The sequence below is a fragment of the Prionailurus viverrinus genome, chromosome B2, assembly GCF_022837055.1.
Source record: "Prionailurus viverrinus isolate Anna chromosome B2, UM_Priviv_1.0, whole genome shotgun sequence".
In the NCBI taxonomy this organism is placed as follows: domain Eukaryota; kingdom Metazoa; phylum Chordata; class Mammalia; order Carnivora; family Felidae; genus Prionailurus; species Prionailurus viverrinus.
The window spans coordinates 117209776-117226418 of NC_062565.1; the positions used below are offsets into that span (position 1 = coordinate 117209776).

General features: G+C 37.8%; 1 protein-coding gene and 1 pseudogene across 3 annotated transcripts in view; both read left to right on the plus strand.

Annotated features, from left to right (window-relative positions):
• Positions 1–16643, plus strand: part of LAMA2 (laminin subunit alpha 2) — a 614868-nt gene that overhangs the window by 467348 nt on the left and 130877 nt on the right. For all 3 annotated transcript variants that reach the window (XM_047859508.1, XM_047859510.1, XM_047859509.1), the window contains exon 35: positions 13285–13396. In XM_047859508.1, coding sequence (XP_047715464.1) covers positions 13285–13396 — 112 coding nt within the window. The remainder of the gene's footprint in view (positions 1–13284; positions 13397–16643) is intronic.
• LOC125165567 (UV excision repair protein RAD23 homolog B-like) lies at positions 7598–9033 on the plus strand (annotated as a pseudogene).

The following is a 16643-nucleotide window of genomic DNA, read 5'->3' on the forward strand; positions in this document are numbered from 1 at the left end:
TATCTGTATGGTCATCATCTTTGGTGAGATGTCTGTTCAGATCTTCACTATGGTCTGAGTGTTTTGTCACTTCCAAAATTGCTATGTTGACATTCTAACTGCCAGGATGATAATAGGAGGTGAAGCCTTTGAGAAGTGATTAGTTCATGAATGTGGAGCCCTCATGAATGGAATCAGTGCTGTTACTAAAGGAACTCCTGTAAAAGAGAGATCCTTTTCCCCCTCCTTGCCATATGAAGACACAGTGAAAAATGACACGAGGAAGTGAGTCCTCACCAGACACCGAATCTGCTGGGGACTTGATCTTGTACTTCCCAATCTCTAGAACAATGAAAAATAAACTTTGGTTGGTTATAAGCCACCTAGTGCATCGTATTTTGTTATGACAACCCAGATGGACTAAGTCTTTTCTCATTTTTTTTTTAGTTGTGTTGTTTTCTTATTATTGAGCTTTAAGAGGTCTTTGTATATTCTGGATCATAGCCCTTTTTCAGATATGTCTTTTGCAAATATTTCCCCCCAGTCTGTGGTTTGCTTTCTCATTCTCTTGACAGCATCTTTCACAGTACAGAACTTTTTAATTTTAATGAAGTCTAACTTATCAATTATTTCTTTCATGGATTAAAGCTTTGGTGTTGTATCTAAAATGTTGTCACCATATTCAAGGTCATCTGTATTTTCTCCTGTGGTATTGTCTAGGTGCTTTATAGTTTTGTATTTTACAATTAGGTCTATGATCCAACTTCAGTTACTTCCAATACCATTCTTAAATAAACTTGTTATTTTAGAATAGCTTTAGATTTATAGAAAAGTTACAAAGATAAGACAGAGATTTCCTCCAGGACCCATACCTGGTTTCCCCTACTGTTACTTTCTTCATATGGTATGTCTATCACAACTAATGAACTAGTATTGAGCCATTATTATTAACCAAAAACTGTACTTTACTCAGATTTCTTCAGTTTTCACTTAATGTCTTTATATTATTCCAGAATCCCATCCAAGATACTGCATTACATTTAGTCATGTCTTCTTAGACTATACACTGAGATTTAGACTTTCCTTGTTTTTGATGATTTTGATAGTTTTGACAAGTACATATAATTTGTGGGGTGTCCCTCAGTTGGATTTTGCCTCATGTTTTTGTGATCAAAATATGGAGTTATGGGTTTTTGTGGGATAGACCAAAGAGGTAAAGTAGCATCCGTATCACATCAAATTAAGAACACATGCAATCAATATGTCTTATTATACTGATGGTGATCTTGATCACATGGATGAGGTAATGTTTGCTAGATTCGTCTACTGTAAAGTTATTCCTTTTCCTCTTACCACACTGCAAGACCATTTTTATCTGTGAATTCTTTAGATTTTATAACACAAAAAGCCTAGAAATAAGACTGCTGAAAGCAAAGATCTCCTTGATAATGTGAGGATGAGGAGAAAAATGGAAATCCTCATTTATGAATTAATCTTATCTCTATCACATTTATAATTAGAAACATAACTCTCATGGAGACCTTAGATACTCAAGTCTTCATGATCAGTTCGTTCCCCATGGTCAAGCTGCTTAATAATCCGAAGGTGAATTGATACACATGGCATCATTTCTATAAGATACGATACTGGATATTGGAAATATCCAATAGTATCAGCCTAAGACCACCAGTACCTTCATCTTACAGCCTTATCACCCAGCCAGCGTTTGGGACCAGAATCTGAGAAGTGCAGTAGCCATGATTTCCATTGCCTACATTAAAGGAGACAGTGCCTTATACCAGGGGCCCACACTGGAGTTACCTGGGGCCGAGTCTCACCCCCAAAGGGGCTGTGATATAATTGGCCTGAGGTGCAGTTAAGTGCACTGGGATTTTCAAGAACTCTTTGGATGATTCTGATGTCAGCCAAGATTGAAAACTACTGTGGGCTTATAATCACCTGATAGTTCCAGTTCCCTTTCCTCTGGAAAGTTCTTTCACTTGTATAGCCGATGTTTTTGATGCTTCTTTTCTTCTGCTTTGGTGGCCAACCAGGCACTTTAGGACTAACATATTCTTTAGATTTCTTAAAGCATTTGGTGAGTCTCATCCTACATAGCTGGTGTGTGTGTTGCCCTCTCTCCTTCAAGTGCTTATATGTGTTGTGCTCATTTTTTCATGGAGCAATCTAGTTTTATAATGACCTTGGTAAAGAGAATCATATTCTTCCCCAAACTAACACTTATCATGTATTTTATATAATTTTGTGAGTGTGCAAATACTACATAGGCAAAATATTACATAATCCTCTATCTCTTGCAGTGTATTTTGACTTATTGCCATGTGATTTCCCTCTTGGAATATAAGTTCCTTGAGCACAGGAATCATATTTGAACTGCCCTACAAGATGTGTGGAATACTGAGATGTTTTTTGATAACAACTCCAAATACCTCTATAGCAGCTGCTCTTAGCTCCCTCTTCTGTTTCACAGCCAAATTTTTTTGAAAACTTGGGAACAAGTCTTCACTAACTTCTCACTCCACTGAAAATTAGATTTCCTCTCTCTGCCTGCTACTGAACTATTTCTACAAGATAACCAATGACAAATTGGTCACTGAATTCAATGAAAACTTTAATTTACTTGAACCTCCTGTAGCAGTTGCCACTCTTGACCTTTCCTTCCTTCTTGACATATCCTCCTCTATTTTTCTTTTAATTCTCTGTTCTTTTATTCTGTCTCTTACTCTGTCCATCCCTTAAAAGTTGGTTTCCTTGGGGTCCAGTCATCAATCTACATCTCTTCTCATGTGTAAATTCTTTCTTTGGCCTTTAATTGCCATGCGTATGCTGATGATTCAAAAATCGATATTTTGGGGCACCTGGGTAGCTCAGTCAGTTGTGCATCCAACTGTTGATTTTGGCTCAGGTCATGATTCCAGGGCCATGGAATCAGGCCCCACGTCAGACTCTGCATTCTGTGTGGATTCTCTCTCTCCCTCCTTCTCCTCTTTCCCACTCCCCCGCACTCATGGGTGTTTTTTCTCTCAAAAAAAAAATATATATATATTTTCAAGACAGACTTTATTTTCCTGCTTCAGTCCTAGAAACCTAACTGCCAACAGGACATTTCAACTTAAACTTACCATCTTCCTCTTAAAACACATACTTCCTCCTGTTTAGAGCATCTCAGTGATTTATCCTCCAATATTAGGCAGTCCCCCACAAAATGAATGAGTTACCTTTTACTCTGTCTTCATTTTCTTTTTTTAATATGAAATTTATTGTCAAGTTGGTTTCCATACAACACCCAGTGCTCATCCCACCAGGTGCCCTCCTCAATCCCCATCACCCACCCTCCCCTCCCACCCCCCATCAACCCTCAGTTTGTTCTCAGTTTTTAAGAGTCTCTTATGTTTTGGCTGCCTCCCTCTCTAGCCTTTTTTTTTTCCCCTTCCTCTCCCCCATGGTCTTCTGTTAAGTTTCTCAGGATCCACATAAGAGTGAAAACATATGGTATCTGTCTTTCTCTGTATGACTTATTTCACTTAGCATAACACTTTCCAGTTCCATCCACATTGCTACAAAAGGCCATATTTCATTCTTTCTCATTGCCACGTAGTATTCCATTGTGTATATAAACCATTTTCAACCCAATCCAATTCAGTTTCCTTGTATGACCTCTCTCTCTCTAAGCCATATTTGACTACAATTATTATTCATATGACAGAGCAAACTCTCTGAATCACGGATCTGATCATGTCACTTTCCTTCAAATTCTACAACAGCTCTCCATTTTGTTCAATATGACATATAATGCTCTCCCATTGTGATGTGATGTGATTCTTGCTTAACTCCCCAGCCTCATCTCTCCCCCAGCTCACAGTCTGGTTATCTGATGCACTGAACATATAAGCCAGAAAGCTAGGAATTTTTCTTGGTCCTTTTTCTTCCTCACTGTACCCCCACTTATTCAACTCATTACCAAATGCAGGAGGTTCCCCTTCTTGTACAGATTTCATCTCCGCTAACCAGCTCTCATTCGATCTCTAACCTTTAGTTTGGAATTAACATATTGGCTTTCTACCTATTCCTTTTGCTTTTACTCCTGTTTTCTTTCCACTGTATTCTCTACAGTGTAGCCAGAATGCACTTTTGCTATTCCAAATTTGACTATGTCACCCTAGTGCTTAAACTCATCCTCCCAACTTCTCATTGCTCTTCGGTTAAAGCCCCAAATCCTATCTTTGGCTGCATCTCCCACTACTTGTGCTTCTGGACGTCTGCACTCCAGCCATACTGCCCTTCAGTTACCTCATCCCACCACCATAGAGCCTTTCCATATATGTTTTCTTTAGCCTTTGAAGTAAGTCACCTTCTCCTATATGTTGTTAACTTCTGTTAATTCCAATGAACCCTTCAAACCTCAGCTCATGGAACCCTGCCTTATGAGTTACATTTAAGGTGTGGTGAGACTCTTCCTATAACGGGCTTATACTACTGTGTTTTTTCTTCAGTTTGTAATTATATAAATTTATTTTCATGATCACTCAGCAAATACTTTTCTACTCCTCCAGACTATGAGTTCCAAAAAGGTAGGAAGTATGTCTTCTAAATATTTTTTCTCACCATGCTATCACCAATATCATGCACATAGTTCAGTAATATTTAGTTAATTGTGAATAATTTAAATAATGGCACTTGAACAACTGGCTGGCAGGTATAAAAACTCAAAATAAGCATTGATTTTTAATATGTGTAAAACACACTAAAATCAGGCATATATGTATATTTATATTGAGTTGGATATTTTACTTCCTTTGAAAAACATCTCCTAAATGTTTATCTACAAGGGGAGAATGCTATCTAATAGACTGAATTATATAAAATATCAAAACTTAGCTTTATTTGCATTGTCTTTTACTGCCTATTTTTAAATCAAATTTAAAGAAAAATTGTGTCTAAAATAATGAAGCTAGTTTTTAAATTTTTTAAGTGCCAACAATTTTGTATGTTTACCTTGTTTATATTTTTAAAAGGTTTAAGTTGACAACAGTGTTTTTTTAATTTCTGCTATTATATTTTAAAAGAGAGAGAAAGTGTATAACACATGATACTTGTTTGGTTTGGAACTTTCAAAATTGACACCTGAAATATTTAGGGAGAAATTACATAGAACTCACTTATTACCATTCCACAGGGTCACTTGGCTTTTCCCTGTTTCCTCTTGTGTTGTGTAATAACTTGCCTGAGGAGTACTTCACCAACACTTAGACATACAAAACCGGTAGTTTTTGAAAATGACCCTTGAGAATAGCATATAAATGATTAGATCTGAAATTTAATTTTAGCAGGAAGCCATATAAGTCTGCAAATGCAAAAGTGGATGGCATCTAAGCAATGTTGTCTTTTCGCTAGTCAGATTTGCCCCATTAGATTCTAGCTTTAACATAAAGAAGGCAGAAAATGAAAGACACTAGTAATATCCAACCAAGAAAATTATGTGCAGATTTCAAGAGGCACAGTGAAAACTGCTTGAGCTAAGGCGAGAAAGTAACAGGTACGTTGTTCAGAAGTAAATTAATGCGTGCCTAATGGTAATGCATGCTGCTTAATATAAATACTCTTTAAAAAAAAAGAAAAAGGAAAAAAAGAAGAAGAAAAATAGAAGGGAAAAAAATACCCAGTTTAGTGAACTTGAATGTAAAAAAGGTAATCAAAAGTAAGAGAGAAACACAAGGTATTTCTTAAGGCATCATTTAGAAAAGAACACTGGAAAGATTGTAGAACTGAGGTAAGAGGATGTAAAAATGAGAAAATCACAGACAGAGAATGAAAGGAAGATTGTACAACATAGTAGGATAAATGAGAAGACATTTGTCAAATATTCAAAGGACAAGATAACAGTGCATATCAGGGAAGATGATGAGGGAATGGAATGGTAATTTAATAAAATACAAGAAGAACCAAACTGAATCATATAGATAGCTCCTATCATGTAGTATTTAGCATTCATCTGTAACATTATCAATAGCCTGTCCTGGATGAAACTTTTGTGAATTTAGCTTTTACAATGATACCGCCATCTATCACCACTCCCCATAGCTGATAGTGCATTTGTCATAAGCTTCCTTTATGGAGTCTCTCATGGGTGGTTTTGACAAGGGTGACTCTTCAGCCTAATTACTGTGTAATAAGACATGACTTTTAAAAATATGTCTCTATGATGTTCTGATATGGATTCTTAAATATGTTAATCTACTAAACCCTAGAGATTATACATTTAAAGTACTACCTAAACTTAAGGAGTGCCCCTCCTCCAACCCAGAATACTCAACTTTTTTCATATATTTTCCTAACCTTCCTGGATGTTAGCCAAATATAAGTTAGGGTTTGATACAGACAAAATATAAAGCTGTGAGATGGAAAATTTGTGTTTTACCCCCAATTCCCTGTATGTACAAGTTCAGATATGCCACTTAACCTTTCCATACCTTCATTTTCACCAGTATAAAAAGAGGGATCATGTCCTCTGTGTATCTTTAGAGGCAGGAAGAGTAAATGAGACACAAGAGAGTATTATAAGCCCTTCTGAACACACATATCAATCCAAGATACAGTTGAGCCTGAGTAATTCCTCTTTTAGAGTGCTAATACTGTAAGTCAATGCCTTTTTTTTTTTTTTTGGCCAAGAACCTCACATTTCCTCCTCTCCTGGAGCACAGCCAAGAGAGGCAGCTCTTCTAGACTCTGCAGGAGAAGGCCATCTTCTTCCTCAGTAAGCACTGTGCTGGCCCTAAAGAGTTCTCCCTGCTCCCAACCCCAACACTGCCCTCACCAGTGTAGTACTTGGTGTGTGATTGCAGGCCACTGTTTAATGATCGTGGGCCCAGTACAAGGATGTAGTGTGGTTGGGACTGGAGGCTCTCCTGCCTGGCTCTCCTCCTCAGCACTCAGCTGCAGCTCTTGAGCACAAGCTTCCTATTAGACTCTGAAAAATGCCCAGAAACTGGCCAGCCATTCACATTCGCTGGCAAGCATAGCACCTGGCATATGGCCAGTTTGAGTGGTAATGGGAAGGCATAGAGAGAGAGATTCTTTCCCCTCCAACAGGCTTTAGAACGTCCAAGGAATTTGTAGTTGGTTTGATTATTATTATATCAGCTAATCACCCAATATCTACTCTGCCTGAAACTCTGAGAAATAAAAAGAGGTAAGACATAGCCTTAGCCCCAAAGAGCTTAGATAGATAAGGCAAAACACCTAGCAAAATAATTACCCTATGGGGCACCTGGGTGGCTCAGTCGGTTGAGCGTCCAACCTTGGCTCAGGTCATGATCTCGCGGTTCGTGAGTTCGAGCCCCACATGGGGCTCTGTGCTGACAGCTCAGAGCCTGGAGCCTGCTTCGGATTCTGCGTCTCCCTCTCTCTCTGCCCCACCCCTGCTTGCGCTCTGTCTCTGTCTTTCAAAAAATGAATAAACATTAAAAAAAAATCAAAATTTTTACGCTAAATAGTCATGAATGGTGATCATGATAGTTGTGTTTGAAAATCAGAAAGAGGGTTCCGCCAAGTAGCCAGCACCCAGAGCAGGCTGGGCGCAGAGCTGCCCGGCGTCACCATGTGGGTCACCCGGAAGACCCTCCGGCAGCAGGATTGATGTCAATGCAGGGGAGACTGTGGAAGCACTGGAGGAGGAGATTGAGTCAGAAAAGGGGAACGAAGTCTTTCCCATAGGAATAATTATTCAGGCAAGGTCCTTCCTGATGATACTGCTGTAAAAGAAAATGAAGTTGATGGAAAAACCTTGTGGTAGTTATGGTGGCAAAACCCAAAGCAGTGACGGCACCAGCACCAGCCACAGCCCAGCAGTCACATCCTGCCACCTCGCCACAATTAGCTCCTCCACAGCACTGGCTGGGGCTCAGGTCCCCACCCCCACCCTACTTTGGCTCCCACTCCCACACCTGAACTCCTCATGCCAGCATTAACAAGCATCTTCTGAGCCCGAAACCTTCTAGCAATGAAACAAGAAACACCTGCAGAAAAGCCGGCAGAAACACCAGTGGCTACTAGCCCAACATCGACTGGATGGTACATCAGGAGATTCTTCTTGGCCAAACATTCTGTTAAGTTTATTTTATTTTGAGAGAGAGAGAGAGAGAGAGAGAGAGAGAGAGAGAGCGCGCACTAGAGTGGGGAAGGGGCAGAGAGAGAATTTCAAGCAGGCTCCATGCTGTCAGCGCAGAGCCCCACTTGGGGCTCAAACTCGCCAATCATGAGATCATGACCTGAGCCGGAATAGAATTGGGCACTTAACTGACTGAGCCACCCAGGCGCCCCTTGGTCAAACCTCTGTGAAAATGCAACCAGTGCACGTGTGAGGGTCAGTCTTGTGAGACCGTGATAACTGAGGTCATGTCTATGGGCTGTGGTAACTGAGGTCATGTTCATAGGCTGCGGAGGCCAGCAAATAATTGCGGCCCTGAGAGCCAGTCTCCACCACCCTGACAGAGCAGTGGAACACCTTTTTATGGGAATCCCGGAGGTAGAGGAAGTCAGGATGTGGTTGCTCCCCCTCTGGTGGCTAGTCCTGGGGCTTCTCAGTGTTCAATGGCTGCACCTGCAGCAATGCCTACACATTCTGGAGGACATCCCCTTGAAGTTTTGCAGATAAGCCTTAGTTTCAACAGCTGAGGCAAATTATTCAACAAACTTCTTCCCTGTTTCTAGCACGGCTACAATAGGTCAAGAAAATTCTCAACTACCGCAGCAAATTAGCCAACACCAGGAGCATTTTATTCAGGTGGTCGGTGAACCAGTTCAAGTAGCGGGTAGTTGAGGAGGAGGGAGTGGAGGTATCGGGGAGGAATTGCAGAAGGTGGAAGTGGTCCTGTGAACTACATTCAGGTAATACCTCAGGAATGAGAAGGTATAGAAAGATTACAGGTACTAGGATCTCCCAAAGGACTTGTGATGTGAGCATATTTTGCTTGGGAGAAGAATAAGAACTTGGAGGTCAGTTTCCTTCTACAGAAAAACTTTGATGAAGATTGAAAGGGACTTGGGCTGATCGCCACAATACTTGGTGTAAGGTATGAGATTGTTGGGGGTGGGGATATAGGGTATATATATATACAGTACATGTCTGCTTTAATTAGCAGATGCCACAAATCCGTATAGTGTGTAAACTATTACACAACCAGAAATCAGATTTTTTACAGGTCATTATTTCTTCTATAAAAAAACTAGGTAACTTTTTCTGGGTGTCACCTTTTTTAGTGTATTGGATCCAAAAATTTAGTGTAATGCCCTGCTTTATATTTCTTCAACTTAACATTGATTTCTGAAAGAATCTTTGCTACCTAGAACCTACGGTCTCTATTTTGTGGGAGCCCTTGATAATGGCTTTGTGAAATTGAAAGAAATTGGATCAGCTGTAAACAGAAATGTCAAGTTATTGATAGTTATCGTTGCTTCTTCAAATATGTATAAAGTTAATGTGTAAGAAAGCCCATTCTTTCAAGTTAAATAGTTGGTGGAGTTGGGGGGAAAGGAGAGAAGAGGAACTTCTTAAAATGTAAATAATTACTGACATATAAATTTTTTTGATCATTGAATGTGAGGATCTGTACAAGAATAGGCAGAATTATCTCTCTGTTTACGTGTTTTTTTGGTTTGTTTTAGGAAACAAAATGGGAGGTGTCTACTGTTTACTTCATTGTTGTGTTGCAATAAAAGTTTTAAAAATCACCATTGCATATTTGCTTTGGATGTATCCCTTTGTAAAATTTAGCACTTTGAGGCCAACGGAGAAATGCCACATTCACTCCCCTTCCCTTTCCCTCGCCAGAAATGTGTTCATCAGCAATTCACAAGCTTAAAACTGCTGCCTTTCTTTAAAGCCAGGAAATGCCAATTCAGTTCAGAAGTAATACAGATGTTTCAGAACTGTGTTTCTGATGTTTGTAAATATTTTTCATAATTAGATAAGAATGTATGACCATTGATGTCATTAGGATTGTATTGCTTTCAAAAAGAGGAGGACAGAAGTATAATGCAGCATCTTGTATTACACTGGATAGACTGGTAAAATCTTTTGGAAGAATTGAAAGATGCAGCTGGAAAAGTATCTTGGAAAATATATAATCAAGATATCTCATGGCATATTAAAAGAAAACTTTTAAGAGCAAAAAAAGAAAGAAAGAAAAGGAAATGTAAGAAAGGAAAGCATGAGCCAAAACAGTTAGGGATGGCTTCATAAAGAAGGTTAGGTAGGAACTGACTCTTAGAGGCTGGATTTATTTTAGATAATCGAGAGAGGTTAAGGAACAATAAAACAAAAGCTCTTTCTGGAAGTGTTTATAGAAAAATAGGCAATAAGAATGGTAACAAGGTTGGCAAGACATGTTGGGTAATTGTTTAATCATTTATTGAACATTCATTCAATATTTGGTAGTAGTTAGGCATCGTTCTAAGAGCTGGATATAAAGTGAAGAGCAAAACAGACCAAGTTCCTGCTCTCTTACAGCTTGACTTTTAGTCAAGGAGGTAACCCATAAATAGGGAAGCCTTAAAGTAATTCTAAAATGTTTGGTACTACGAAGAAAATGTTCTGCAAAAATTTGAAAACCTGGCTAGGTGCCCTGGGAATGGCCACACCAGGAAGAGCCACTGAAGCTGAAAAATGACACAAGACAAGGATCCAGTCTCTGAAAAGATAAGAGAGAAGTTCATTCCAGGCAGAGACAGCAGGATCCCAGAAGGCCCTAAGAAGGAAAGAATTTGGCATATTTCACATGCTAAATAGAAGCTGGGGAGTTAAATTTCATAGGGTCTTTTTTTTTAAATTTTTTTAACGTTTATTTATTTTTGAGACAGAGACAGAGCATGAACGGGGGAGGGTCAGAGAGAGAGGGAGACACAGAATCTGAAACAGGCTGTAGGCTCTGAGCGGTCAGCACAGAGCCTGACGCTGGGCTCGAACTCACGGACTGTGAGATCGTGACCTGAGCCGAAGTCGGCCACTTAACCGACTGAGCCACCCAGGCGCCCCTAAATTTCATAGGGTCTTAATGCCAATTTTTTTCACTTCTTTCTTACCATAGGTCATGTCGAATTCATGACATCTTACTTTTGGAATGCTCATATAATCAATCAGTACCACGTGTGTAAATGATGACTCTTACACATTATTGTATAAATTAATTAGGAAAGTAGAAATCAAGGCAGGGGATGCTATCTTGATCATCCAGAATTTAAAAGAGACAGTGTATCAATATACATTTCTTTTTAAAAAATTAGATACTCTCAGCTATTAACCAGAATTGGTAGCCTTCATGGTGTCATATGTAAGTTATGATCTTTTAGTAATATAGATAAGATATTGATAATAAATTTTAAGTTTATTTTTTTTAATGTTTATTTATTTTGAGGGGGAGAGAGGGAGAGAGAGAGCACACGCGCGCGCATGAACTGGGGAGGGGCAGAGGGGGAGAGAGAGAATCCCAAGCAGGCTCCATGTTGTCAGCACAGAGCCCAATGTGGGCTCAATCCCACAAACTGTGAGATCATGACCTGATCTAAAATCAAGAGTCAGACACTTAACCAACTGAGCCACCCACGTGCCCCAGATTTTAAGTTTAAATTATAATGTACATTTTCTGTGTGGTAACAGATACTAGTGCTGGTGATACATTAATTCTTAAGATACTTAAACATTACCAAAATGTAGATCAAGTCCCTTATTATATTCTGTGCAATCTGAAAATAGGAGTGATATTATAGAGTACAGTCAAGTCCAGCCTAGACAAACATCTACAACAGTTTAGAAGGCCAAGATCTTAAGCAGTTGACATTAGTAATTCAAAAGTAACGTTTAAAAAATTACATGTATGAGTTTATGCATGTGGTGTGTATATGTACAAAGTAACGACCTATTGATGAGAACCCTCCAAATAATTTTGTATATTTACTGAAAACTGTAAAGAGAAACTTTTAAAACTTCCAATGCATCTTTTCATCCTTCTGCTTGTGATGGTAACATAGGTTGAGGAATTAGATGATAACTAGACTTTATATTCTTTTATGCAAAACCTTGAAGACTGGTCATGAATTAAAACTCTCACTGCCCCTGGGAAATCACAAAATGCAATATAATTTCTATAACATCTCTTACCATGTTCTGTATTGGCCAAGCATTTGGTTTTATTTTAATTTATATTTAAAATCCACTTATGTATAAAAAAATGTAGAATCTCTGGGCATGTCTAGAATGCAAGTACTATGGTACAGGATTATAGACTATTAATACTCTGCCAATTTGGACCTTAGTCAAGTTATTTTAAGACAGTTTGTGATTCGTTAATTCATTATCTGTAGTTAGATTATCCCTATCTTTTTAGTAAAAAAAAAAGGCATATTAGCATATGCATATGCATATGCATAGAATTATGAAATGTAACCTATTTCAAGGTGCTCTGAAGACTATAGTATCTTTTAAGAAACGTTGAATATTACACATGCCATTTTTATTTGACTAAATATAGTGTATCTCAACTATGAACACATTAAATGGATTCCTTTGTGTCAAGTGGCATCTTCATTGTGAATGAAGGTGAAAATGTACCAGGATAACCTTTGGGAAGTGAGGCTGTTTGTGAAGTTGTTTTACTTTGTTGATGATGATGTATGGTTTTGCGATTAACAGTCATCTTTTCTGGGGATGACATGGGTGAAGTTAATATTTATTCTTCTTTAACGTTTTACTGGCATCTTTAGAGTGTTACAAAACATGCATTTACTACTTGGTAGCTAAGCATTTCTCCCTCTTTGTTTCTTTAATTAACGTATTGATCTAAACTGCATCTATAGGATCAAGCTTATTGAGACAGACTGCCTGTGTCTCCACAAGAGATCATTGCTGGACTCCACGCTTTTTCAGTAAATAAAATATGGACAAAACTGCAACATGTGGAGGTTGAAGAATCCATTAAAGACTTTTGGCAACTGTACCTTAAAGATACTTCAAAAATAATTGTGTTTTATCACTTCCTTTATGTCATTGCATACAGCAAGGGTTTTAAAAAGACCAAATACGGCTCTCTGATTTCCATTTAATGGAAGAAGTAATAAAGTTTAATTGTGTACTTGAGCACAGGGTGTCATTTCCAGTATATCTGATCAATAATTTATCGATTGCCTTTGGCTCGGAGTAATATTTGAAAGAAAATGTAGCCAGTGGGCGCTTATCTAGCTGGAGCTTCATCATCTCAATTAATTATGCTTTTCCTGAATTTGGATCATTAGGCGACCAAAGTGACAGCAGATGGCGAGCAAACTGGACAGGATGCTGAGAGGACCAACAGGAGAGCAGACTCCTTAGGAGAATTCATTAAGGAGCTTGCCCAGGATGCAGAAGGTATTAGAATCATTTAATTTAATCATTATGTCTCCCAACAGAAAAATAGAAAAAGGGATTACACAGGACTAGAATTTCTCCAGTAACAGATAACATTTATCAGTCTGAGGGTCAGGTTTAAAAAGTGTTTTGGTTGATATATTCAAGGGCGTTGTCTGCCGAGAGTCTGCAATCTACAGTGTTAAATTAGGGACAACAGCGAATTAGTAATCATGAGTGCAGTCATGGAAAATTAAATGTGGTCCCTTAGGAATGCTTTAATTTTTGAGGAATGGCTATTCTGATTAAAGAACGAATAGATAACTTATGCCTTGCTATTGTTTGTATTCAAAACCAAGAGATTGTTAACTTTTTTAAAAAGCTAATTTTAACATTCTACTCAGTACATTAAAGCAGCACTTTAATTTCTCAAAATGGCTTTTAAACTACTTGGTGCTGTTTTTAATGAACATCTGGTGCTTGGTGTTTGGATTTGCTACCTTACCAGAAGCTACACTGCATTTAGTCCATAATTCTCTAGGAGCTGGTTCTTGGCATCTACCAATCTGACTGAAGATCAAAGTGGAAGCCATTTGGGGGCTAAAGCCCAGATGAGAAAAAGAGATTTAACAAAAAAACTAGATCTTCAGTATATATTAATATAAAATAAACATGCATGCATATTTAGAAAGGAGGAAACATGGTTTTTTTTCTTTAAAAAAAACATTTTTATTGCTCTACAGTGTATTTTAGATATTTTGCTTTGTAATATAGCCAAATAAATCAGGACACGGGATAAACTTTAAGGCAGATGCTGACAGGTAGTTCTTAGGAATCACTGGCTAAGAAGAGACTGAAACTCCCAAAGATTTCCCACTGCAGGAAGCAACAGAGTTTTAGTCTGAGGCAAATAATCTGAGGCAAAACATGTCAGGATCTGGAACATTCTACTGGAAAATTCTTAATTAACTCATTATGGTTTATCCTCTGCTAGATGGAGTTATTGTGCTTTCCCTGATTTTATTTACCATTAATGCTACTTAAAGTGTTCTCCAGCCAGCACTCCCTACCCCCTCCCCCAACACACACACACACACAAAATTCCTTCTGCTTGGATCCATGAAGGCAATGGTCAATACCCCAGTAACTTTCCTTTTCCTTATACCTCAATCTCAACCACTCAATACTTAGCAGCCTGTCTTGGAAACTTACTTTGAAATCATTTCAATCAAATATTCATACCTAAGAGTAAATGCTAGTACATGTTTTCAATAGACTCCAACCAACGTTAGCACTGCTAATTCATTTTCCCTGCGTTGCACCCACCAGCCAGTTAGTGCACGGGACAAAGGCACCAACAGGGGGCAGAGTAGAGACGATATTTATTCCAGGTTTTGCTCATCACCCACAATCTATCCGTTAAAGAAAAGGGTTATGTATCCCCATAGGTGTCTCCCATTCTCTCCAGTGTGCGTCAGTCAGACACTCAGGTCGTGTCTGTCCAGACAGGACACATTTTTTTCTAATTCATGTGAAGTGCCAGGTGGGATAGCTGTGTTCTGTACCTGAGAGAAGTGTGGACATTGCTCCCTTCTTCCAGTGGGTGCTAATGTAAATGATAACAAAAATAATAACCACAGCCCCTCATAAAAGAACTTTGGCAAAATTAATCCAACTGTTAAAATTTTATGAAAATTAAAATTGAATATGCCAGAGGTAAACTAAATCCTGAGATGTTTATATGTGCTGTTAAGTCTTAGCAGTTCAGGAATTTTTTTAAAAAAAGGAAACTCATCAAAAGCCTTAAGTAAGTTATATAATATATCCACACTCATTTTTCCTCTTAGAATTACACTAATTGTGGATAATAACAGTACTTTTAGGCTTTATTAGTGACGATAAATTGCTGTGGGAAAAGCAAATGTTTTAGCCTGGCATTTGTCTACTTCAGTTTTATTTTTAGATAGATAGAATACCTTACTCACCCTATCTTCCATTATAAGTCCTGGCCTCTTCATAGATAATCAGGGTCCATTCATCTAAGGCATTCTTATCTCACCATAGTTTAAAATCTACTTTGCTAGGACTCCTGATTATATCACAAATATACTATATGTTATTCCATATTATTCCATTATTAGAAAAATGAGTGATATATATATGTACATATACACATGTTATATATATGCTCTGACATATTAGGACTTAAGAAATGCTAGACACCTTCTTTCCTATTTCACAGGTCACAATTGTATTTGTCATTCATGATAAATTTACCCATCAGAAGATTTTTTTTTTTTTAGGCTCAGTGTGAAAAACAACTTTGTTTCTCCTGAAGAATTAATCTATATGTATGTTGCAGATCCTGTTTACTTCTTAAGTTATCCTTTAAAATCCCTTGCCACTTTGGCTACTAAGATACTGTTAATATGTCTTCTGATTTACATTATTTTTTATCTTTACCCCATTTCCTTTTGTGAGAATTTTGTCTTGTTTTAAAGATACTTGAAAACTACTTAAAATTCCCTTTGAAATAAAGTAGAAATAAGTAAATAAATTTAAGAGATATATTAATGTTACAGTTATTTTCAATTCTGTTGAAAATGTACTAAACTGAGAGTGCATACCTTTGAAAAAGAGACTGAATAACATCTTCATCTTTAGCTTAAAAATATTCAGAGAATTTCCAAATTCCACATGTAAAAGCAGTGAAGCAATCATATCTCTTCTATTAGAATGATGCTTCCTTTCTTAATACAGTATCATTTTGCTAAAGCAGCTGCTGTGCCTTAATAATTTCTTCTAGTTGCTTACATATTACTTTCACTTAAAAGAAATGATTCATGGTTCCAAAAGGTACAGCAATCTTTGTCTTTTCCTTTTCTCTCTCATTTTTCCAGCAAGTTCTTCCCTGGAGAAGTTTAACTTTGAGAATAGACCACAAGTGAGGCGTATCTCATATTTAATCCTTTACAGCCACCTAAGTCCAGAAGCTAAATTCAATCAAATTCCAAAAATATCTTGAATCAAAGCTCACTTATATATTCACTTAATAAAAGAAAAACAAAAACCTTTGTCCAGTTGAAAAGTGGAATTTATCTCTTTCATTAAAATAAAAAAAAATTGAATGCAAATGAGTCAGTGTTTAGTTACATAATGTAATTAGTTAAAATCAACATACAGACAGACATGCACTCAGACCAAAGGAGGAGATGCACCGTAGGGAAAGCTCAATCTCCTGTCTTCCTTGAAATGTAAGAAGTATAAA